The sequence below is a fragment of the Conger conger genome, chromosome 8, assembly GCF_963514075.1.
Source record: "Conger conger chromosome 8, fConCon1.1, whole genome shotgun sequence".
NCBI lineage: Eukaryota > Metazoa > Chordata > Actinopteri > Anguilliformes > Congridae > Conger > Conger conger.
The window spans coordinates 47,718,565-47,742,049 of record NC_083767.1 but is presented as its reverse complement, the minus strand read 5'-3'; the positions used below and the strand labels follow the sequence as shown (position 1 = coordinate 47,742,049).

The 23,485-nt window shown below is 42.1% G+C and overlaps 1 protein-coding gene and 1 long non-coding RNA gene across 3 annotated transcripts in view; one reads left to right on the top strand and one right to left on the bottom strand.

Moving 5' to 3' along the window:
* The window catches only part of LOC133134827 (metabotropic glutamate receptor 8), a 165,698-nt gene that overhangs the window by 90,250 nt on the left and 51,963 nt on the right, over positions 1–23,485 (top strand). For both annotated transcript variants that reach the window (XM_061251293.1, XM_061251294.1), the window contains exons 3-5: positions 14,238–14,373; positions 15,970–16,124; positions 17,089–17,226. In XM_061251293.1, coding sequence (XP_061107277.1) covers positions 14,238–14,373; positions 15,970–16,124; positions 17,089–17,226 — 429 coding nt within the window. The remainder of the gene's footprint in view (positions 1–14,237; positions 14,374–15,969; positions 16,125–17,088; positions 17,227–23,485) is intronic.
* Positions 15,560–23,485, bottom strand: part of LOC133134828 (uncharacterized) — a 37,583-nt gene continuing 29,657 nt past the window's right edge. Inside the window, exons 2-3 of the long non-coding RNA XR_009709353.1 lie at positions 15,943–16,115; positions 15,560–15,679 (exon numbers count right to left, since the gene is read on the bottom strand). This is a non-coding gene — a long non-coding RNA (uncharacterized LOC133134828). The remainder of the gene's footprint in view (positions 15,680–15,942; positions 16,116–23,485) is intronic.

Here is a 23,485-nt window from a genome sequence, read left to right as displayed (position 1 = left end):
AAGGCAGAAGAGAAAAAAGACGAATGGAATGGAAAAATTGGTGATTATTGATGTACAGTATGTATATTGGCATACTCTGTCATTCTTTGCTATCCTAAAGAAGCATGCCCTCCATGTTATTCTCCGTAGAGTGCATAATAACTGTCGGAAATACCATTACTGTTGCCACGATTTACATCTTTCATCTGAACGACCTGAGTTTACACCTGGATGAAGCTACAGTGATGCTTGCAAACTGGCACGATTTGCTTACAGCTACACTATTGAATTGGGATCCCCCCCCCTCCTGACCTTTCTCTCTCTATTTAGATGAAAATACAGAAGTGAAATACTAATGCCCTTTCAGTCTAAATCCATAAAAAATAGTTGAATAACTGCATGATATTAACTGAAATTGTATGAGATCAATCCTTTTTGCCTGTGTTTACAATTGTCAGTACAGCTGAATATTCCAGGCTTGACATAAAAAAATGAAGATCCTACAACAATAGTTGTATTCTCTTCATGTAGTGGTCAGCAGAAAAACACAGTTGACCACTAATCTGATAGTTAAACGTACAATTCTAAAATTCCAGTGGAAATGCACTTAACAGTCTCCTTTATTAACATTACAAATATGGTCACTGGTCAACAAAACACAATCATGCAGCAAATACTGAAATGTGGACCTGTATGTTCTGTACTGCAGCTTTAAAGCAGGATATGAAAGGGCCTGTAAATAAGTGATTTATTGTGATTGATGGGTGCAGGGCTAAGCCCATGACATCCCTTGACATTTTATCTTATTTAACTGACGTAACTGCCAATAGCAGATCTCTAGGTCACCTTTTGGTATGCAGGGTACTTTTCTGTTGCCTTTTTTCAGTTGGAACCAGCTACCGAATACTGGAGCTGGATTGGATGTCTGTATTGCTTGGCAGTCTCCATCTCTGGGAGAGGCAGTCTCTATTACAGGTTCAGAAATGGGAATGCGAGAGCAGTGATTGAACCTCCTCCACCGGGCTTGGGCTGGGGTGGCAGCCAGCTGCTGGGAAATTGATATTGGGGGTTAGTTTGCCAGGAGGATCGGGGATTGGTGTTGGCTGCGGAGTTTGCAGATAGGAATAGAATATCTAGACCTCGAATTTCAGTAGACAAAGTGGGGCAAGGACACACAGTGAGAAAAATAATGAGCAGAAAAAATTGGCTGACACTGCATCTGTGGACAATAAAGCCATAACAAAATCTTCATATACAAAAGCTAGTTCAGATTGGACAGAAACTGCAGAAATCCATCTATGAATACAGAGGGGGCTGTATCTGCTTTTAAGAAGCCCATAGACATCTAATGACACTAAATCTTGTGAAATCCAACTGTCCAAGAGCTGTGCATGTAGCTACTGTGTAGGAACGTATTGCATTGGATAGACTGTTTGGGGGATCGAGTGGCAAATATATCACAAGTTGATGTGCAGAGTGTGAGGCTGCAAGCTATTGGGTGTCACTGGTGCCATTAAATGCACACAATGGGTACTGTGCGTTTTCAAGGATTTATTTTCATACAGGCATCACATTTTTATGGAATGTTTAGCAGGCTGGCCTTGGCAAAGTAAAGACATCATAGGACGCTATGGCCAAAATGAAATTTGACATAAGGGCATCAAGAGCAGAAAAAACACAGCACTTAGGCCTATCCCATTCATACAATAAAAAATCACAAGAGAGAGCAAGTTCGAAACCCAAAATTGTTTATTTATACCATAAATGGCAAATATAGAAGGAACTTCTCAGATAGTATGTGGATGGCTGCATATTTTCAGACATGTTTATGCTGAAGAAGTGCCTATCCCAACTAGCTAGCTAATGTTAACACTCATGTATTGCTATTTGTAAATTGATGACGTGATTATTATTCTCTGAATAAATACAGTAGTCCCCTGGGGTTGTTTTTCAACATCACTAAATGTAGCTATGTAGCTGGCTTTTTAAAAATGTTTGATAACAGTGATTTCACAACAGGATTTGGGAAGCTTACCTCTAGGATTTCTTTGCTGAGCACTCTCCGTTAGATGGATGTAGCTATAAACAGCAGCCATATGGCTGAATGCTTGAGAGTGTGATGTAGAAGTGTGCAGAGACAGACCTGCTAATTATAATGTCAAGGTGTCGCTGTTCAGCAGCATTCCCCGGGTATTTCCATCACATAGATGCTAGCGAAAGGCTAGCATCTATGTGATGGAAATACCCGGGGAATGCTGCTGAACAGCGACACCTTGACATGCAGTGAAACCACGCTGGGGAATGATTTCCATGAGCAGTGTTGGGCACTTCTTCTCTTTTTACTTCTCCGAGAGGGTGCGATGACCATATACATTATAATGCTCAAATGGGGGCTGAGAACCACTGGGTTTGGACCCTCCCTTTATCTGGAAGTCAGGTGTGAAGTCTGGCCAATCTGTAGCACTAATTACCTGGGAGAAAAGAAAACCAGGGCTGGATTTGGATTCGAGCACCAGAGTTGACAATCCCTGGTATTTATTTACTTAGTTATTTATAAATGCTCTGTTTCTCCCCCATTTGGACTGCCCAATCGTATCAGCACATATTACTGGAACCCCTGCTATCGATTTGGGAGTGTGCATAGAAGTCTGTGCTTTCCTCTAAAACACATACACAGGGCCAGGTGTTCATAGTGATGAGTCAGAGGAAGACACTTCAGCAGCATAACAGGGGGTAGCAGATGTCTGATTGGCCAGTGGGGGTTGCTAGAGGGCCTTGAGCCCCTAACCCTGCGCCCTCTCTAAAATAAAATGGATCTTCAGCTTGTATCCATAGAGGAACCCTTTTTAGTTCTTTGTGGAACCCTCTATCATCGGTGTGAAGTGTGGAAGCTCCCAGTCAAAGAACAGTTTTGCCCGGAAGAACCCTTTGAATGGCAATTACACTCTACATCAAATTGTTTTTTGCTGTGAACGTATGTATGCCTACTCTATAGTGAAACATTTGGTAACGCTTTATTTTACAGTTTGTTAATTACCCTGCTTCTTATTAGGTAACCATTTTGATTTCAGAGGAAAGTACTGTTTACAGTGTATTTACATAGTACTTACAAATTTTGTAAGTACTTCATCGTACTTGCCACCAAAATGAAATTAGTTGCCTAATAATGACACAACAGCTGTAAATTCTGCTGTAAATACATGGTAATTAACAAGCTGTGAAATAAAGCGTTACCAAACATTATAGTCTATGCCACTATCTCAACATTTATGAAATAATATAATTTCATCATAGAAAAGTGTATTCTGCTACCTTTAAAGTTTGACAAATGCTTTCTGCAGACCACTCTGGCCCCGCTCCAATTCAGAGTGGACTGTCAGTGTTCCATGTCGAGTCGGAAAAATGTTGATGCCCACAAATTTGTCCGTTTACTTTTAATGCCTATTTTAAAATCTAGGAAGAACACTGCCAGCACCTTATTGGTTAGAGAATCATTTATGCAAATGAGGCCTACCTATCCCTAGAATGGATTTCTTCTGAGAGTGTGGGCAATGTTGCTGCCAGTGCTTTTCCTGGCCACAGTGGGCACTGCCATGGTTGATATCAGATCTTGGACCCTGGGGCCCATCAAGCCAGTAGAACCACAAGAGTGCCTTAACTGGAAGAGCCCCCATCAGCCCCACAGTTTTTTAAAAAAGGGCGTTAAGGCCAAAATGCAGTCAATCCGTGGCAATCGGCGTATGGGTGCCTTGTTAATCCAATCCTGTTCAAGTGTTCTGGAGCACACTGAAATGACTTAGACCATATCTGTGTATATAGACAGAGATGCATAGTAATGCGTCTTTGATTGGATCTTCAGCCACATCTGATGAGATCCAATGGTATCGATCACATTTAAATGCACATAGGATCATGATCAGATCGAGACCTCCGGAGATGGACCAGAATGCATCATAGCTGTGGGTCAGCTGCGTGTGAATGCACAGAACCACAGAATCTGGTCAAGCTACATCATCAGAATGAATGGTCATCCTCCTTTGCCTAAAACGGAAAAATAAGACCATTAATGTCTTGACAGAAACCACTTTATTGACATTATGCTGTTATTGCTAAAGGGTGAAGAATGTGTTCTTGTGTAGTTCATTTGCATAGTGCCCAGGCATGTGAAATCTGATCACGTGCGGGCGAGAGAGACACATCTGGGACGCGTATAATATCAGGTGTAAACGGCCTGTGCAGGGCTGGTGATTGGATTTCTGTCAGATCGAATGTGGATCTCTTTTTTAATGGCAGATGTAAATGGAGCCCTAGACCTGCCTCAAGGTCAGTATGGACTCCCGTGGGGTTGAATCCTGAACACAATCCCATCTTAACTCCCCCACCCATCCCCCTATTCCAGCTCCCCAGGGCCTAAGCCCTTAACCCCCCACTCCCGGTTCCCTCCTCACCCTCTACCTCCTCCCCACGGCTGTTCCACGTTTTTATTTGACCGCGTGCCCATTCCTTTTCAATCGCTCTCTGCTGCTGCATATATGGTCTGGAATAAAATTTCAGGCTATATCCTGATTCAGTGATGTAAATAAGTGGTCTAGAGTATGTTGTGCAGTGTGGAAAATGCTGCTGTTGGAGAATTGCTGATATTTCAATCAGTATGGTCACTGGCTCTTGACCTTGTCACGATGGAGGATTGCTTCACAATGCTCAGTGTTCCGTCACAGTAAAACAAAAGTGTCTCTCCTCTGCCACCTCAGATAAGTGCTTTGCAATTTCGGTTTGAAACCGAAAATATTTCAGCATTGTGATTCGTGACAGAACCCATAGCTCCCTGCCCAGTAAACACACACACACACACACACACACATATGCACGCACACACCCACACACACACGTGCGCATACACACACGCACACACACACACACACACACGCGCACACAGCTAGCGCAGTGGAGTCATCAAAGTATACCTGTGATCTAATTTATGTGCAAATGGGAAAATGAAAAAAATTTGATTGCTGGAACTGTCTACAATCCCATCTAACAGTAGTAGAATTAGCAATTAACATATAAAATGGAAAGACATCAAATAACAAAAGAAACCTCAACCTCAGTGTCAATTTTAAAATAAACCTCAACCCTCCGCCTCAACAACACCCCACAGCCCCCTGCCTCAACATGAACTTCAAACCTCAGTCTCAACCTTAACCCTCAAACCCCCAGACTCAACCCTCATGCTCAACTCTCACTAATTCTCCTCATACCTGAATGCCACCTTTCACAATCAACCTTGAGGCATAGTCTTACCCTCAGGCCTCATAGTCAGGCCTTTATGGATGGAACAAGGAATGGTTCATGACCATTTTCAGCAGTTTACAGCAACATAACTGCATGATTAACACAGGAGTTTCCATTCTTCAATGCTATGCACGTAACATCATCACGAGAAAGCCGCATTGAACACGTTCCCATATTGTCTTCGGGGATACTTAATGGAGATGGGTTGTGTTTCGTGGCTCCTGGATTTAGTGGTGATTATGTTATGATTGTGTTATGTGGTTCTCTGTGGTGCACTTTCGGTGTGCGTCTCTCCTGTGGAAGAGTGGATGTGATGGGCTGGATGGGCTGGATGGGCTGGGTAGAGTGCTGCCTCTGATCCAGTTCTGTCTTTGTTTGGTCGTGTGGCAATTCTGTTGAAATTTTTCAAACCGCCCAATGTATGAGGCTACAGCGTGGGTGTTTCGTAGCATACTACATTTTAGTCACCTGTAGTTACAAAGGGTTTCTTTCTGCACCAAATAGAATGACATGTGTGGTCATTTTATTAACATACTATTTTTAGTCTTTAGTCAATTATGACTTAATAATGCTGAAGTGCTATTTATTTTTTCTGTGAAGCACTTTGGGCTGCAAACCATTGTATGAAAAGTCCTATATAAATAGAGAGATTATTATCACTAAAAATGTTGGGAAAGAAAATTAAACCTTGTTTTGGATGCTGAACAGTGAGACTTCACAGGCCAAATGCATTGTAGTTTGTTGTTTGAAATGTAGCCCAAAAATATCCTCTTGGTGCATTAGGATCTTTCTGGTTAATGGTCTCTCTCTCTCTCTCTCTCTCTCTCTCTCTCTCTCTCTCTCTCTCTCTCTCTCTCTCTCTCTCTCTCTCTCTCTCTCTCTCTCTCTCTCTCTCTCTCTCTCTCTCTCTCTCTCTCTCTCTCTCTCTCTCTCTCTCTCTCTCTCTCTCTCTCTCTCTCTCTCTCTCCAAAACCACCACCTCACCTTCCGTGTGGCTGCCATGTTCTGTCTTCTCCGTATCAGCCCTAATCCATTAACCTTATTCAGTTTCCGTAAGAGTGGTGGCAGTCCAAAGGGATTGATCAGAAAATATTGACTTCTAGATCAAACAGGGGTCAGAACCCCCCCCTGTGGATACAAAAAACTTAATCTCAAATTCCTGACTACGCCTTTAACAGAAATGTAAAATTCATGGTTATTCTGCAGCACAACCAAGGCCAGATTCAAAAAGAGAGGCTGAGGCTGAGCTGTCTGGAGGCTGAGCCTTTTATTTTACTCTTTTGTAAAACACTGATTAAGCAGGCTGGCGCACAAGAGCTTAGAAGCGCCATTTATTTTGGGCAAGGTCTCAGCACAGCAGTCCTCTTTAAAATCCACAAGCAACTCAACCCAGGCATACTGTCTGCTGCATTGCGTGTGTAACCTTTTTTCTTTTTAAATGCGCATTTAATATGGTGCTTGGCTAGAAGATGGGAGCGGTGTTCTTCTGCTGAACTGTTCACGAGACTCTTCAAACCACTGTCACTTGTTACATAACGTGTCTGGCTATGGTGGACCGCACGATTCTGACTGCAGGCTGCATACAGAGTTGGATAGACAGACCGTGATGAGATTAGCTAGGCACACATGCGCGCACACACACACACACACACACACAGAGTACAACAGTACATTTTTATGGCACCACAGCATGTGTCACACACATACAGTATTGTGTGTTCAGGCATTACATTTTCGTGGCTGTGTTCTGTTTTATTCTGTATTAGCAGATGTGTTTTGTCTTAGTGATATGCGGTGTGATTCTGTGTTGGTGGGAGTGGGATGTGTTGGACATTTGCATACCAGTATGCATGTATCCGTGTCAGTGGATGTGTGATGGAGCTTAGTTTAAACAGTCACACAGTGGTGTGTAGCTAATTTAAGTGAAGACAGTAACATTTCCAGCACAATTCATAAACTGCAGGAGTAAAATGGAATAGGGAAACTGGAGATGATGCATATTTGTATGCCAAGCCTTTCTCTTTGCCAAGTTTTTTGCTCAGCAGAATGTTTTTCTCTTTAGAAGTCATAATAACTGTTGCAAGTAACACTGCTTTTGTCAGTATTTATTCTTGTTGATACAAAGTATTTTTGAGATTGCTGAAATCCTGCTAACTCTCCTCAAAAAACATATTTACAGCATATTACATAATCAGATTTAAATGTAAAAAAATATTTTTTTTGTCAGAATGCCCTGAGCTGTCATGCGCTTGCAGTAATGGCTAAATACATTTTATTTATATCATACTTTTCATAGAAAGAGTCATAAAGTGCCTTTATAGAGTTGCAGAAAAATAACAAAAATTGGCAGGGAATTTGATTCTGATCAGTTTTGTTAAGTGATGCCATGGTCTTATGTTCTTTTCACCAATATGTAGCCTTGATCATATGGTATAATATCCACAACCAGAAAAATCTGATCCTATAAGTGTATGCAAATCCTTTTTTCTTATTGTTGTCTGTCCAGGATTTGCATTTCTTGCCTCAACAAGAGCCTAGTAACCTAGTGGTAGTGGTACATGACAAGGTTACTGGTTCAAACCCCACAATAAGATCCACGCAGCTGTTGGGCCCTTGAGCAAGGCCCTTAACCCTACATTGCTCCGGGGGGGATTGTCCCCTGTTCCGTCTAATCAGCTGGAAGTCGCTTTGGATCAAAGCATCAGCTTAAAAACAAATTATATATAAATTATATATCAGAGGAACACACAGCTGACCACCAACAGGATTGCTATGAAAGTATCCAATGGAATAATTTGCCCCTCTAAAATCCTCTTTTACTGTAAGTCACAGACATTTCTTCTAGACTCTAGACTCTAGACTTCTAGGATAAGTAAGTGACCTTCTAGTAAGTGGCCACTTGTTACCTTTATAATGTAGGCAGTTCCTAAACTGCCAGGTGTGGGGAACTTCAGTGAGAGAGAAGAATTCTTGCTTTGCTAAGCTAGGCATCTCTGTCTCTGTGCAGGTGCACTAGTGTGCTGGATGTATAATGAGATTTTGCATTGGCGGGTGTATATTGGTCTGTTACTGGATGTGTTAAGGCACTAAGAAAGGGGAACGTTGTGTATGTTAGGAGTGCCACAGGGATACCAACTTCTGTGGAGTGAGGTGATATCTCTGGTTTAGGGAGGAAAAATACGCAGAGTGTGAAGACTCTGAAACTCTGAATGACACTGTCAATGTCAGGTAGCTCTCGTTTGGTTTTAATTACTGTAAACATCAGGTGCTTGAACATGGGCCAGCTGACATGTGTTTCTCTGTCGGTGAGATGAGACATGAGGTGTCAACAGAGCACCCCCTCACTCCCCTACTCATAAGAAATACTTTCTCACGTGCTTCAGGGGAAGTTAATAAGAAGCTTCTTATTCATTGTCACATTATTGATTGACATAGAACAACAGTTGGTAATCATAAGAAATGATAAAGTAATTCCTAGCCTAGCACTGAAGCTGTGTAGGCACACAGTGTGTTTCTACCTTTTCTTACTATTCATCATCATCATCATCATCATTTTCTTCTTGCTAGGGTGTCTATGGCAGCCCCTAGAACCTTATGGTAAAAAGTTTAGAAATTTGTCACACTGACACTGACAGTCCCATGATTCCTTTCACCAAGATTCATGTTTCCACCTTGAGTGCTCTAGTGCCACCAACGAGTCAAAGTTGGAGGTACGTTTAAGCATGTACGTTTTGTGCCATATGCCTGGTTTTCAAAGACAAGGTACCATTGAATTCCTTGAATCAAGCAGAATTCAAAGCACCCATTGACTTGGATTTTCTGCTATATTGGATTTTCTGAAAAAGTAAAAATAAAAATTCACAGGCCACAAATTTTATCCAATCTTTGGCACAGATGATGTTCAGACCAAATCAGATGGATTTTCTTCTTTGAGTTCGTCTGCCACAGCCAATTGAAATTGGCTGGCGAAGTCGCCAAACAGGAAGCTAGCTCATATTTCAGCAACATTTTGATGTATCAAAATCAAACTTGGTGTAAACTTAGATTTAGTACCCTTTCCCAAGCATGTGCAAAAAATATGAGACATTTGACCACTGGGGGTGCCGCTATAAATAAAAATGTGTTTTGCCCAATAACTGTTGATGTGTTTGCTTTAAAAAAGTAATTCTTATGTGTGGTTGTATCTTGGGAGATCCCAAGATCACCAAACAGGAATTTCTATCATTTCCATCATTTGACCACTGGGGGTGCTGCAATAAACAAAAATGCATGTTGGCTAATAACTAGTGATTGCTTAAAAAAGCAAAAATTCTGTCCGAGACATGGCAACTTTTCTTATGAACCTAAGTCTTGCAGGTACCATATTGCATTTTACCAAAAAGGTTGAAAAAAATTTTACAGGCCAAAAAGTTCATAAATTTAGCACAGATGATCTTTGAACCAAGCCTCACAAAAGTTGGTATATGGACTAAGGATGGGGTGTCATTTGACCACTGAGGGGCGCTACAATAAGAGAAAACAACTTTTTGCCTCATCAGTGTTGATGTGTTTCCCTTAACAGAAGTGATTCGTATGTCAGGTGATACTTCGGGAGATCCAAAAATTAGATTTGGCATAGATCTTTGGATCAAGCTTTACATAAGTTATCAGATGGATTTGTGACTTTTGAAGACATTCATGCATTACAGCCAAATCAAAGTCAAACAACTTAAACAGGACGTGAGCTCATATCTCAGTTACATCAAATATTTGGTCAATTGACATAAAATAGTGCTTACAGCCACACTTTTAACATGATCCGATCAAATTTTCATGGCGACCCTGCCCTGCTGGATTACTTTGCCCCCTTCAACCCTGCTTGCAGGTTTAATTATATAAATAATGATGTATTATTTATTTAGTATATTGTTTTATAAAATTTAGTCTTTAATTGAAATTAAATTTTACAAATGTAGAATTTGTAATTGCCAAGTGACTTACTCCTCTGCTGCTTGAGGACATTTTTGTATAATTTTTTTAATGCTTTTAATTTTGTGGAAAAAGTGTCTTCACATGCTTTTGCTCTGTAAGTGTTCAATTACATTGTAATGAATTTGTAATGAATTGTTATTATGGCCAAAGGGCCTGTTTATACAGTGAGAAAACATCAGTATTTAAGTTGAATTACATATCTAAATTAAATGTGAGTTTTTTTAAAATGGTAAACAGATGGAAAGCAGGCAATAAACATGTAATGAACTGTGAAATTAGTAGCAAGGAAAATTTTAATGGTTTGAAAGTATACTTTTCAGATTTCTCAGTAATGCTTCCTTAGTGCAGGTATAAGAGAAGTGCAGATTTCTCAGAAAGTCGCTTCCTTAGTGCAGGTATAAGAGAGCTTTCAGTATCCAGTCTTGATTCTAGGCTTTTCTTTGCTGTAACCTATCCACTTAGGTTTGATGCGTTGTGTGTTCAGAGATGTATTGTAAGGTGTGGTTATTTGCCTTCATGTCAGCTTCGACCAGTCTGGCCATTCTACTCTGACTTCTCTCATTAATAATATATTGTTTCCTGCAGAACTGCTACTCACTCAATGTTTTTTGTTTTTCCACACCATTCTTTGCAAACTCTAGAAACTCTTATGCGTGAAAATCACAGGAGATCAGCAGTTTCTGAGATACTCAAAACACCTTGTCTGGCACCAACAATCATTCCATGGTCGAAGTCACTTAAATAACATTTCTTCCCCATTCTAACATTTGGTCTGAACAGCTGAACTTCTTGACCACGTCTGCATGCTTTTATGCATTTAGTTGCTGCCACATGATTAAATATTACCTAATAAATTGCTCACTGAGTGTATATACTGTATGTACAATTCTGAGAAATGCATGCCTACTGTTCCCATATCATATGGTTCTTTCTCAATGAGCACAGCAGTTCACTTCAGATGAATTATGTTTATTAAAATACTGATCATTAAATAATAAAGAATTTAATGGACCAATCAAGGTAAGAGGACTCCAGTCGACCCTGCTGAGTTAGACTGTATCATTTAATTACAGTGTATGAGACAATTCGGAATCTGTGAGTTAATGGCATTTAATTCAGCTTGTAATTAAATTGGCTTGTTACCTGCTATGTGCATTTACCACATTTGTAGAATGCGATAACATCTGTACCATGCAGGAAAGACTGAGACTTTGAAGTCTTTGGCAAATCCAATCAAATATAGGCAAGAGGACATCCAATTGATTTGGAATATGTTAGACCCTAAAACCTATTTAGCGATGCTAGAAATAAATGCTGAATGACAGAATTTAGCTGAAAACACTAATTCTTTCAATGTATTTTAGTTTATATTTCCTAGTTAAATAATAAAATATACATTTAAAAATACATTACTGTTATTTAGCTTAGCCACGATTCTGCAATTGCAGACAAACTTTCCAAATTGTAGAAGAATCCTTTGTTGTGAGCCAAAATCATCCGTCTTGGATCTGTCAGTGTGACATAATCAGGTTGACTGAATGCGGTTCTGGGTTTGACAGAAGGTCTGCCACAGCGGTCATTGTTCGGTTCATTGTCACATGAATGAGCTGTTGTAAGCTGGCCTCTTTTACCAGATGGATACATTGACATAGTTCTTGTGTCAGTTACTGGCATTCACTTGAAGCCATTTAACAAATGAGTAATTCCGGCAGGTATTCAACTTTATTGATTAAGGGCAATTAGTTGTTCGATGTGGCCCAGAACGGGTAATTGAACAACTAATTGAGGCGCCTGCCCCTATTTGTTCAAGGGGCAGATGCTAAGAAAAAGTTGGTGAGTCAACAGCTTTACCTTTACAGCCACAGAAACACACCTCTATCAGCACATATATTCACAGCAGATTAGATGGACAGATACAAAATTAAGGCCCTTATCAAAGATAGGGCTCAGGTGGCCTGGTTCCCTCGCACTAGTGTTGGGAAAAAAACGTAATGCAATGGGGACCCATTTAAAAATGGGAGATGTAGTGTCTATTCTTTCAAATAGCATTCTGGGTCGCACTATTTTTATGACCTTTTTCTCATGACCCATTTAAAAGGCCACTCAACCATGCTCTCTGCCATTTCAGTAATGTTGGTTTCCCATTCCTCCATAGTCCTGCCATTACTGATCCCACCTCCAGGGGCAGTAGTGCTCTCCATTCCTTTCTGCTGCTGGCCAGATGGGCTGTCTGGCCTGAGACTCCTCAAGGCAGGATCCAAGTCAGACATGTTCCTTGCAAACACGCCTGCCTTGCGCTAATCCAATAAAATTGTTCATGTTTGTGGAAATCTGTCTGGTTGAATTATGCTTAAAAAATGTTAATATGTGTGTTCTTATTAAACCAAAAATAGCTGAAAAGAGCCTCTGTTTTGAAAATGAAACCATGAATATTCATTTACATTTGCTTTGATTTATTTTGGTCTCATTTCTCAGAACATTAACGTTTGTTTCATCATTAAAAATTGGGGGCAGGAGGGTGGATTAGTAGTCGCATCTTGTAGTTGAGCTCTGTGTAGCTAAAATGTGAAAATAAATCTGAATATGTATTAGCAAAATAAGTGTAATTAAAAGCACACATTTCACTGTGCAGGGAACTGGCCCAACCTATTTGTTCTTCATCTTATGTTTTGACTGCTTTTTGCAGGACATGAAAGCAATATTGGTCAAATTAGTGTAAATCCATGTAAAAAAAAAAGAAAGGAGAAACACTCCCTTTTTTTTTGGGCAGCACCTGCATAGCAACTTTGCAAATTGAGGCACAGGCTAAAAATTGAATCCAACGAGCTGTAAGATTACTCTGGATTTAGTTTGCCACTTGTGTTAACAAGGCATATTTCACCCTCTGTAATGTTATTAAGCTTTTCTGTAGGGATGCGTTCGTCTTTATTTTGGAGCGCTCGTTACTGACACCAGCCGCAAAATGGTGATTGATGCCAGTGCCTCAAGAAGCCCAAATCACAATGTAAAGTGTAATATCATTTCAGCATTGACAAATGTAACAGTAATGAAGAAGTCCAGTCAGAATAAAAGTGCATAGCAGCTGATAAGAATGGCGATTATCCTTGAAAGGATATTAATTTGGAATAATTGCTAGTTGGCTTTGGGACAGTGGTATTTAAAGATTACTTGGCTGATAAAGTGTGGTAACAGATAGTGAGCCAAAGATAGTGCAGATGTTCATTAAATGGTCTGTAACAAAGAGAGATTGGATTCAAGAGGAAGATCATAATTTACCTCAGAATGCAGTCTTAATAATCTAATTCAGAGCTTTGAAAATGATGGAACTATTACGCCTGGTATTAGAGATTGCTCTGTTTGCCCAGCATGGCTTATGTAATCATGTTTATTTTAATTTGCCTTGTAATGCTGTTCTTCTACAGCCAGTGCAGCTGTCTCATCACAAACCATATATTGCACACTATCCCATGGGTAATGGTGGCTGTGCGGTGAAGTGGTTTTTAAGGAATTAGACTTTAGAAAGAAAGTCCTTGTTTCAAATCCCACAAGATTAATGTCTGATGTACCTTTAGTTAAGGTACTTAGTATGTAATGTTTTATAAATAACCTTCCGTGACATCTAAATCGCCCTACTTTTGGGCATCTTTTCTTTTGATCATAATAACAATGATAAAAAAATGAATAATTCAGTGATGATGAATTTAAAGGAAATAAGCTAATGAATGGTCTGGAGGTCACAATGTGGTTCTGCACACCGTTGGTTGGGCGAGGCTGTGCTATCAAATGTAATTTAAATCCAAATCCTTTCAGAGGATGGAGGCGGCAAGCTCTGTCTGATCCATTTCTTGGCTCTTCATCCCTATTCCCCAAGTGTGATGATGAAAGAAGCAGTCAGACAGTAACTCACTCTCTCTCTCTCTCTCTCTCTCTCTCTCTCTCTCTCACTTTCCACTTTCTCTCACTCTCTCTCTCCCCCTCTCCCTCTCATTCTGCAGGTGGCGTGTGTATTGCACAGTCTCTGAAAGTCCCCAGGGAGCCAAAACCAGGAGAGTTTGACAAGATAATCCTACGGCTGCTGGAGACCTCCAATGCCCGCGCTGTGATCATGTTTGCAAATGAAGATGACATCAGGTGTGTGTGGTGTGCGTGTGTTTCTCAGACAGAACTGTGTGTTTGTGTGTATGTTTCTCAGACAGAACTGTGTGTGTGTGTGCATGTGCTTCTCAGACAGAACTGTGTGTGTGTGCATGTGCTTCTCAGACAGAACTGTGTGTGTCAGTGTATGTGTGTATGTGTGTGCATGTGCTTCTCAGACAGAACTGTGTGTGTGTGTGCGCATGTGCTTCTCAGACAGAACTGTGTGTGTGTGCATGTGCTTCTCAGACAGAACTGTGTGTGTGTGTGTGTGTGTGTGTGTGTGTGTGTGTGTGCGTGTGCATGTGCTTCTCAGACAGAACTGTGTGTGTGTGCATGTGCTTCAGACAGAACTGTGTGTGTGTGTGTGTGTGTGTGTGTGTGTGTGCATGTGCTTCTCAGGCAGAACTGTGTGTGTGTGTGTGTGTGTGTGCATGTGCTTCTCAGACAGAACTGTGTGTGTGTGCATGTGCTTCTCAGACAGAACTGTGTGTGAGAAGTCTCCTTCATTGCTTCCTCATGCCTTCAAATCAAGAGCACATTTTTAATTCCCTATCAGTTAATCAACAGCCACTCTTAGTGGATACAAATAATGTTCAGATTGGCTCTGGGGTGATTTGGCAAGTGTCTTATATTCTTTCATTGCGTATTATTTAGTTATTTATTATTATTTCACTTAGAGGTACTTGCCAATATCCAATTAACAGAATTCCCAAATCTCAAACGAAATGTGTCGTGAGCAGAATTTGTTTAAAGAATAATAACTTCGTGAAAAAATAAACCAGTGTTGGGGAAAACAACAGAGCAGCTTTGAGGTTAGATTTCTAGGGCAGACGTACCACTACAATTCCTGTTCACTGTCCACCAAATTCAGATACAAATGGGCACTGTAGCCAATTTGTGCTGCATGCCTTATAACACCGTTTATAAACCCTTTTCCACTCCAGAACTGGAGCCAATCTAGCTTGAACTGGAGCCAAATCAAGCCTCAAATGTTGCACAATTACATTTCCTTAGCACCGTCCAATCAGAGCTGTTGTGGAGGACTTCACACTGACTTCAGACCATTCTGCTGAGATAGGCATTTTTATTTTCCTTTTCCTTCGGTCTAAGGCAAGGGGTGGAAAAAATGGATTCCACATCTTCTCTTCTCAGATGTTGATATTTTGCTGCGATCAGCAATGGCAGAACTCTTCTTTCTCTCCCTGGTTTTTTGGACCGACGCTGAGAGATGCAGTGCTGTGTAACAGTGCAGTTTCCCCTTGTCCAACCTCAGTACTGCTGTTGGGCTGGAAAGAAAGGCCTTGGAAAACAAATATGGAGTTTGGCCTAAGCCAGCTAGCTGTGCAGTGGGAAAGGAGTATAATGTGATTGTGCACTGTCTCTTTGCATCTGGAGGGAGGGGTGGTTATCTCTCTCTCTCTCTCTCTCTCTCTTTGTGTTTGTGTGTGTGTGTGGGTGGAGTGGTAGTTGAATGCTCCTGACCAGTGTGCTGTTCTCTCTCTCTCTCTCTCTCTCTGTCCCTCTGTGTGTGTGTGTGTGTGTGGGTGGAGTGGTAGTCCTCACCAGCATGATATTGTGTCTCCACTGCAGGCGAATCCTGGACGCTGCCAGGCGGAACAATCAGACGGGTCACTTCCTGTGGGTAGGCTCAGACAGCTGGGGTTCCAAGATCTCCCCAGTGATCCAACAGGAGAGGGTGGCAGAGGGTGCTGTCACTATCTTGCCCAAAAGGGCATCTGTGGATGGTACGGACACAATGCATCACTGACGAAGATGCCATAATAATGTTAGCGAGGGAGTTCCAGGATTGAGGTCTTTCGCAAAACATATTTCAAATAAATTTGGAGGTAATATTGCAGGCTAGTTAAACTATGCCCTATTTCTGACATTTTCAGAGACTGAACCAGTCTGTTTGCCTCTTAGCCATTGCTAGTGTGTGACCAAGAGTATGTAGAGAAAATGTAAATGTAAATGTAGAGTATGTCTCTCTATTAGGGCGATCAATACTCCAGGATAAATCCAAGGAAGTATATATACACTAAGATGCCTTGTCACATGCTTGTCACAGATGCAATTATGTGCCAATCAGCACATTAATTGAAATTCTTATCCAGTGACATTGGAGTACAGTGAGAGAATTAGAAAATGGCCTCCTCAGCCAATGTACTTCAGCTTACCTCTCAAGATGTGGTGATTATGTTGTACTGCATGGACTGGTGAACCAGGCTAGATTTACCCTAGCAGAACATAGAGTATCTAGGAAACCGCCTCACCCCCTCTACCTAAGATCAAGGCTTCAGCATTTAAAGGAGACCCATGTCTTGATGTATGCTGAAGAGCCTCCAGTGTTGAGTATAGGAAGGAGGTGCTGCAGTGGACAGGGCTGTGTGACTCAGACCTATGTGCTACCATCCCTTCCCCTCCTCCCACACCCTTGGTTCCGCACCATGTGCGAACATAAGCATGTAGGCAGGCAAGCAAGATCGTACTGTGGCTGGTCTCAAGCTCTTTTGATAACTGTGTAATCAAAGAACAGGAATAGATTAATGTTTCATGTTTCGGGGCGTGGGGTTAGTTTGAATTAAAACGTTTGTTCCTACTGTGAATGTGAGAGTTTAGCCATGTGTGTGCTTTGTCAGCAAACACGACCTCCTTCCCAAACACCCCCCGTCTTCTTTCCCCCCCTCCCACCACCACCACCTCCTGCAGCCTTCGACAGATACTTCCGGAGCCGGTCCCTTTCCAACAACAGGAGAAATGTCTGGTTCGCCGAGTTTTGGGAGGAGAATTTTGTCTGCAAGCTAGGCTCTCATGGCAAACGACCCGGCAGCCCCAAGAAATGCACAGGTAACACTGCTGGCATGTCACGAGAAGCCTCAGAGATGAGAAAGACACATTATAGACTGTTGTGTGGTGTATCCACAGTTGTCAGTTTAAAGCATGCCTTCACTCTGGGAGTACTCTCACAGTGAAAACCTGCCACATTTGGAAAGGTTCCAGTGTCGGGAATTCATTGCACCTCGTTACTTCATCTCTGTAGAAGTAAACCAAAACAAGCAGAGGGGGATGATATTGTCACGAGGGGACTTTGAATTATGTGAAACGAGTCGAACGTTGAATTTCTGGCTCCGTCTCAGCGTTTCACTTTTAAACCAGATGAACTGGCTCCCCATGAGTCAAAGGAAAGATCCATGCAAGTCCGTCTTTTACAGTCAGCTGTGAGGGCATATGGCCAGGCCACCCGGGGGACTCCCAAACGCAGGTTGCAGTGCGTCACTGAGCCGGTCGGGGATTCACGTGGCCTGCGAATAAAGCCCAGCAGATCCAGATGGGGTGACGGAGGAGATTTTTATCTGTCTGTAGCAGGGTTTAATCTCATTGGAAGTTGTCAGAAAGGAGAAATCTGTATCGTACCAGCTAAGAGAGAGAGAGAGAGGTGGAGAGGTGAGAGAGAGGAGATAGAGAGAGAGAGGGGTGGGGGTGAGGAGAGAGTGAGCTTCAGGATTAGACCAATTAGAAAAAGGCATTTTTCTTTGCTGGCTTACAGACAGTTTTTGGCAGCTTTGTTGTGTGGTGCCGGAGTGCTGGAATGCGAGACGAGTTTGACCTCATATCATGGGAAAGGCTGAACATGTCATGCAAACAGTATGGTCAGTTGCTAGATACTTTGTGCCCAGCTCTCAATTTCAATTTGCTTTATTGGCAGGACAACAGCAGTCATATTGCCAAAGCAACACATACAGTACTATGGTACTATGTATCATACAATACATACAGTATGCTCTCCCTGTCTGGTCCAGCCAGTTCCAGAACATTCAGTGGTATGTTAAAGATGTATGCCTGTGTGTGTATATGTGTGTGTGTGTGTGTGTGTGTGTACATATTACTTGTTATATATTTCGGTTTCATTATGCAGAAATGATGGCACTTTTTATACGACAGCACTTTTGATACATTTTATACATTCCAAAATGTTATTGAGCTGCTGCTCAGTGTATATAAACTGTATCAGAGTGAGAGGAAGACACCTCTTTATAGGACGATACTGTACTGTAGGTGTGAGTCTCAGTGCGCTCGTGGGAAATGAGTACATAGATGCTGCAGGAGAATTGTCCCTAGCTTTTATCTGAAGTGACTGTTATTGTTCCGATATGGCAACTTGACGTAATGATAATAATTACAGCTCCGTTGTTTCTCCTCGCTGCGCCCCCCCCCACGCTTTATCTGCCCCCAGCCGCGCAGCCGGAATGATCCGGCGCCGATGGATGCCTCCGTCAGCGCCACATACTGCACGACGGCGCACGGTGATTATTTTTTCCTGTGGAAAGCATCAAGTCGTGACAGCGTGACGCTAAAGCGACGCTTCCTGTCACAAACAAGGAGGAAGCGCTATGATCCGGCGAGAGGGAACTTTGTGTTCCCTGGAACGGAGAGAGTAAATCATCGCGCTTATGAGTCTTAATGCAGAGTGCAGCCTTACCCTCAGGGCCTCCCAATGAGTTACACATCATTTAGCTTAACACATCCAATACTCCTCTAATGAGGGTTTGTGCTGTCCATTATAAGGGCCTGCTGTTGCCATAAGTGCAGTCCTCCAAAGCTTTTGGGGGACTTTAATTGGGAAACCGTAGACAGATTTCACAATGGGGAGATAAAACAAGATTTAGTATTCCTCTGAGAGAGGACCTGAAGCGATGGGGGATAAATTTGTTGTGGCTCTTCAAAATGGCGTGCATCACCCTCCCCTTATTATGAATCTCCTACGGCGAGATGCGCGCTTTGAAAGCGGTTTGATTTTGCCATGGTCATCCCAGGTATTTGCTGCATATAGCTCTCCACCAGAGTGGTGCCAGGTGCCGGTTTGAGTATTCTATTATGAGCCTGAGAGTTTTCAGCCTGAGGTTTATTGGCTCAACAAGAGGAGCTGGATGGGAATTTCCTTCTGGCCCTGTCAATGTCTGCAGAGTGATCACACGTCGAGACAATCAGCGGAAGCTCTGGCCATCTTGCATGTGTGTGTCTTGAGTGTGCGTGCAGACATGTATGTATGCGCCCGTGCATATTAGTTCTGCTCTGAGAGTCAGGCTCTCTAATAAGAAGCATTAAGCTGACAGGCAGTGCTCAGCTGGCAAATCAACTAAATCCGCACAGTAAACGTACGGGAGTGCTCGTGTAAGTGAAACTCAGGTGTCTGGCCAGAGGATTAATGGTGTTTGACGCTGCATAGATTTCTGCGTTGTATTACAGTTTGGTCACCTCTCCCATTACTGCCTGTGTGGAGACTGAAGACTATTCGAAATGCTGATGCACAAACATGAGCCGCAATATTAGGAAGTGATTTAAGACTTTTCTCCCCACTTTTTTGTATTCCCAGTGGTATTAATAATGGCGGTTCTGAAAATATGTCAGAAAGGAAGGGCAGCCCTCCACATTGCCTCAGGCTCTTGAACCCATAGCAGACCCCCCCCCCCTCCCTTACCCCGTTCCGTGACACATGCGGTCTCTGGAACCAATGAATAAACAGCCTGAGGCATTGTTAAAGGGGCGGGACAGGAAGTCAGAGGGGTTCATGCCTTATGCCCCCCCGGAGGAGTCCGTGCTCCATTAAGTTTGATGTTTTCCTGACTCTTCACTGATCGTCAGCTCGTCAACGCTGCCCGGGGGCCTGCCTCCGTGCCCTGATTGGCTGTACGGGCCTGGCGGATTCTGTAAGGCACGTGAGACATGATGCCACAACATATGTCTCCCCCGGGCTGAGTCTGGCGGTGCAGCGGTGCTAACAACGCTGTGCTAATATCTGCCCACAGGCTACGCTGTCATAAATGCCACAGGAGAGCCTCAGAAAATCGCTGCCGTGGCTGTAAGCAGGTCTGTGAGTATGTAGAGATGGACAGATTAAAGCCAGATCCACGCATACGGTATGGACGTAGTGGCTCCATGTCATGTACACTCAGAAACGATACTTACCTTGTGCGACAGTGTGTCATATTGCTGAGGGAACTGACCTAGAAACCAGAAAGTGGACAGTTTAAATTTGAAGTAGGGTGCTGAAATTAGTGCCCTCAAGCAAGGTATTGGTACTTTATTTAATTGAAATAGGTATTTTCACTGGAATAGAAATTTACAAAATAGAAAAGGTCAAAATGCAAACTGTAAGCTGTGTAGTCACCCTTGATAAAGCCCTCTGCCAAGTGGATAAATTATGCAGTTCTAGCTTTGTATGGTATGAAGAATTCATAATGTGAGCTTTACTCATGGGCTGTAAAAGGCTTGGCAGATAAAACGGCCCGTTATGTTCATCAAGTGCAATTAGCTGTTACACATGATATACTGCAAGTTTCTGCATCATGTTAAGTGTTCAGAAGTGTTTCTAAGTGTTGTATGCTGAGGTCTTCTACTTTTCAGGATGAAGTTAACAGAGGGCAGAAGAGTGTTCTGGTTTCAAAACTGACTTACAAAATTATCAGGCCCTACTGTCTGGCTCATCTGGATAAAAATATAGTTAACTTCCTGGAGTTGTAGTTATTATGTTGAATTTATTTGTATGACTTTGATTGACCCAGGCAGTTTTTGTGTGCAATGAAGGATATTTCAGATACTTGCAGAAGTTTATCGCAACTTTATAATGCAACTACTGGGGCTTTCTTATTTTTTAAAAACATCATTTTTAATCTTATTTTGCTTGGAACTATCTTATATGGGACATGCAACCTGAGGACACTGTGCACAAGGAAAGAAGAAACAGCCAGATATAAGGATGGATATTTCTGTTTATAATTGTGAAAGCACTATAAAATAATGTGTTCATTAATACAGGCACTGGAAACATAACACCATTGGACAAGCTGCTTTTGAGTTGCATGAAGTTTATTTTCTCGCATTAAAAGACAAATCTGTGAAAGCCCCTTTGCCAGCCATTATAAGGCTGGCAGGTTGTCAGACATTTCTAAAATAAAACTACTAAACTCTTTGTACACAAAGGCATCCTGGCCCATAACAGACATTAAAACGGAAATAATATGAGAAAATCCCGAACGTGTACCATCCCTTTCAATGCACTGATGGGTCCCTTGGCCTGGTATGAAATGCAGACCGTGCTAGTGATAGGCAGTGATGCACAGTTGGCTCTAGGGTTGTCAGTGATGGGAGGGATTCAACCAGCCAGGGTTTCAGTGTCTCACCACTAATTAGTGGCCCCTGTTGGTCGATATGACACCTGCAAGTCCGCCTGTTGAGTTGCCCATTAAGTGTTTTTGTCTGACTCATGTCTAGGGGCCTGATTTTCTAACTGTGGAACCATAAGAACAGTGCAGACATTATTTTTTTTCAGAGCAATTCACATGCTGGTTTGCAGTCTTCTGATTTGATAGTACATTCCAAATTGGGTAGAAAACCAGGGAAAGTATTTAAAGATATATGTAAATGGTCTGAAGGCTGCAGATGAAACTCAGTATTATACTATCCTTTCAGTGATTTTGTCCAAACAAACTCTTCATGTCAACCCTTCTAATCACATCAAAACCATTTAGTGCAAACTTACTAAAAGTACATTATCCTTTCTGTTCAACAATCGTCCTTACAACCAGGAGCGATTCTCTTTCTCAACCTTGACCATGGACATCCAAGATCATGTACAGTACGTTTTTTTAATTGCTGCAACATGCAGTAGCTCTCAACAAAGCTCAATTAAATGCCTTACAGTCCAAGCCTTTAGCGGACACACATGATTATGCTGGATTCATACAGAAGCTATTTGTGTTAAGTACTGCTTCTCAAAGGGTACAACGGCAGTCCTAAGCTGAGACTCTTTCCAAGCCCAGCTCCATTATAGTACACTGCAGCCTGAGTTTTGCTGAAGGTACAATACCATGTCCTCTCCGTTAAATCCCAGGGTCTCCAGAGATCTGTGGCCACTCTGGCCCCATAGCTTGGGGGGTAGAAACAAATCAAAATAGAACAGGGACTTTGTGTCTGAATGAATCTCCCTCCTCTTCGCTTTGAAAAGAAGAAACGGCTGCCTGATGATGAGAAATGAAGTATACAGAGCCTCAATCATCAATAGCAATTAATTCTGAATGACATTCCTAACCGAGAGAGAGAAGTAGAAGGAGTGGGTGAGGAGAACCCAGTCTGGGTTATCATGCCAATCATTGCATGGCAGTAATGAGCGTGTTCGCCTCTGCTGGACTTTTAAAGTGCGCGTGGTCCTTCCTCTTTGAGTGCGGCCATTTTAAGAACAGCCAGGGAGTTTGATTACAACCCCCTGCATCAGCAGCGGGATCCAAATGAGGAAATCAATGGAACGGCTGCAGTTCGTTTGTCCTCCTTGATACTGACTATGTCATAATCTGCCCCACTCAGTATTAATTGATTTCCACAGGATGAAGCACAAATGAGCACTTAACAGCTGTAAACAATTGCTGTGTCTGGCCCACGCCAAGTTGTATGAACACATTGAAAGTGAATGACCTACTTGTACACAAAAAAGCCCTTTCTAATAAAATAATAAATAACCACAGAAAGCAGACTTGGCAGGCCTTTCGCATATTCTTTGGCTCTGAACGAGAGATGTAGACGATAGCCTAGCACAGAGAAACAACTTTTGTCTAGGAAGTTGGGGGCATACATTTTTAATAAGACATGCATTTGTTGTCCGCATCAACTTTACAGCAAATGCTAATGTGACCCCCCCCCCCAAAGGTGAAACTGCCTCCGCACCCCAGCACCATCCAAGCAGCTGTGCCCAAAACAATCAGAAAGTGTCTGCAAAACGAACTGGACAAACATTAAAGACATTATTTGGCTGTGGAGAAAATTGTGTCTATTTAATAGATTTCATCTCCACTCTTGTATTGCTTTATTCGGAACATTTCCATATCAGAAGAATCTAACAGGAACCAATTTATTTCACCAATCTTTTAAAGCTCTTCTTGGCATTGAGGCTAATCTCATTCGCTCTACATGTCACATTCATCCATGCACTGCAGTATTTCCCACAGAGAAATAGACGTTACAGCATTAGATCCCCAGGTAGAACTCAACCAACACAGAGGAATGAGATCAAACTGAAGAAGAACACTGGTGACATTGTAAGAATCCCCCCAGA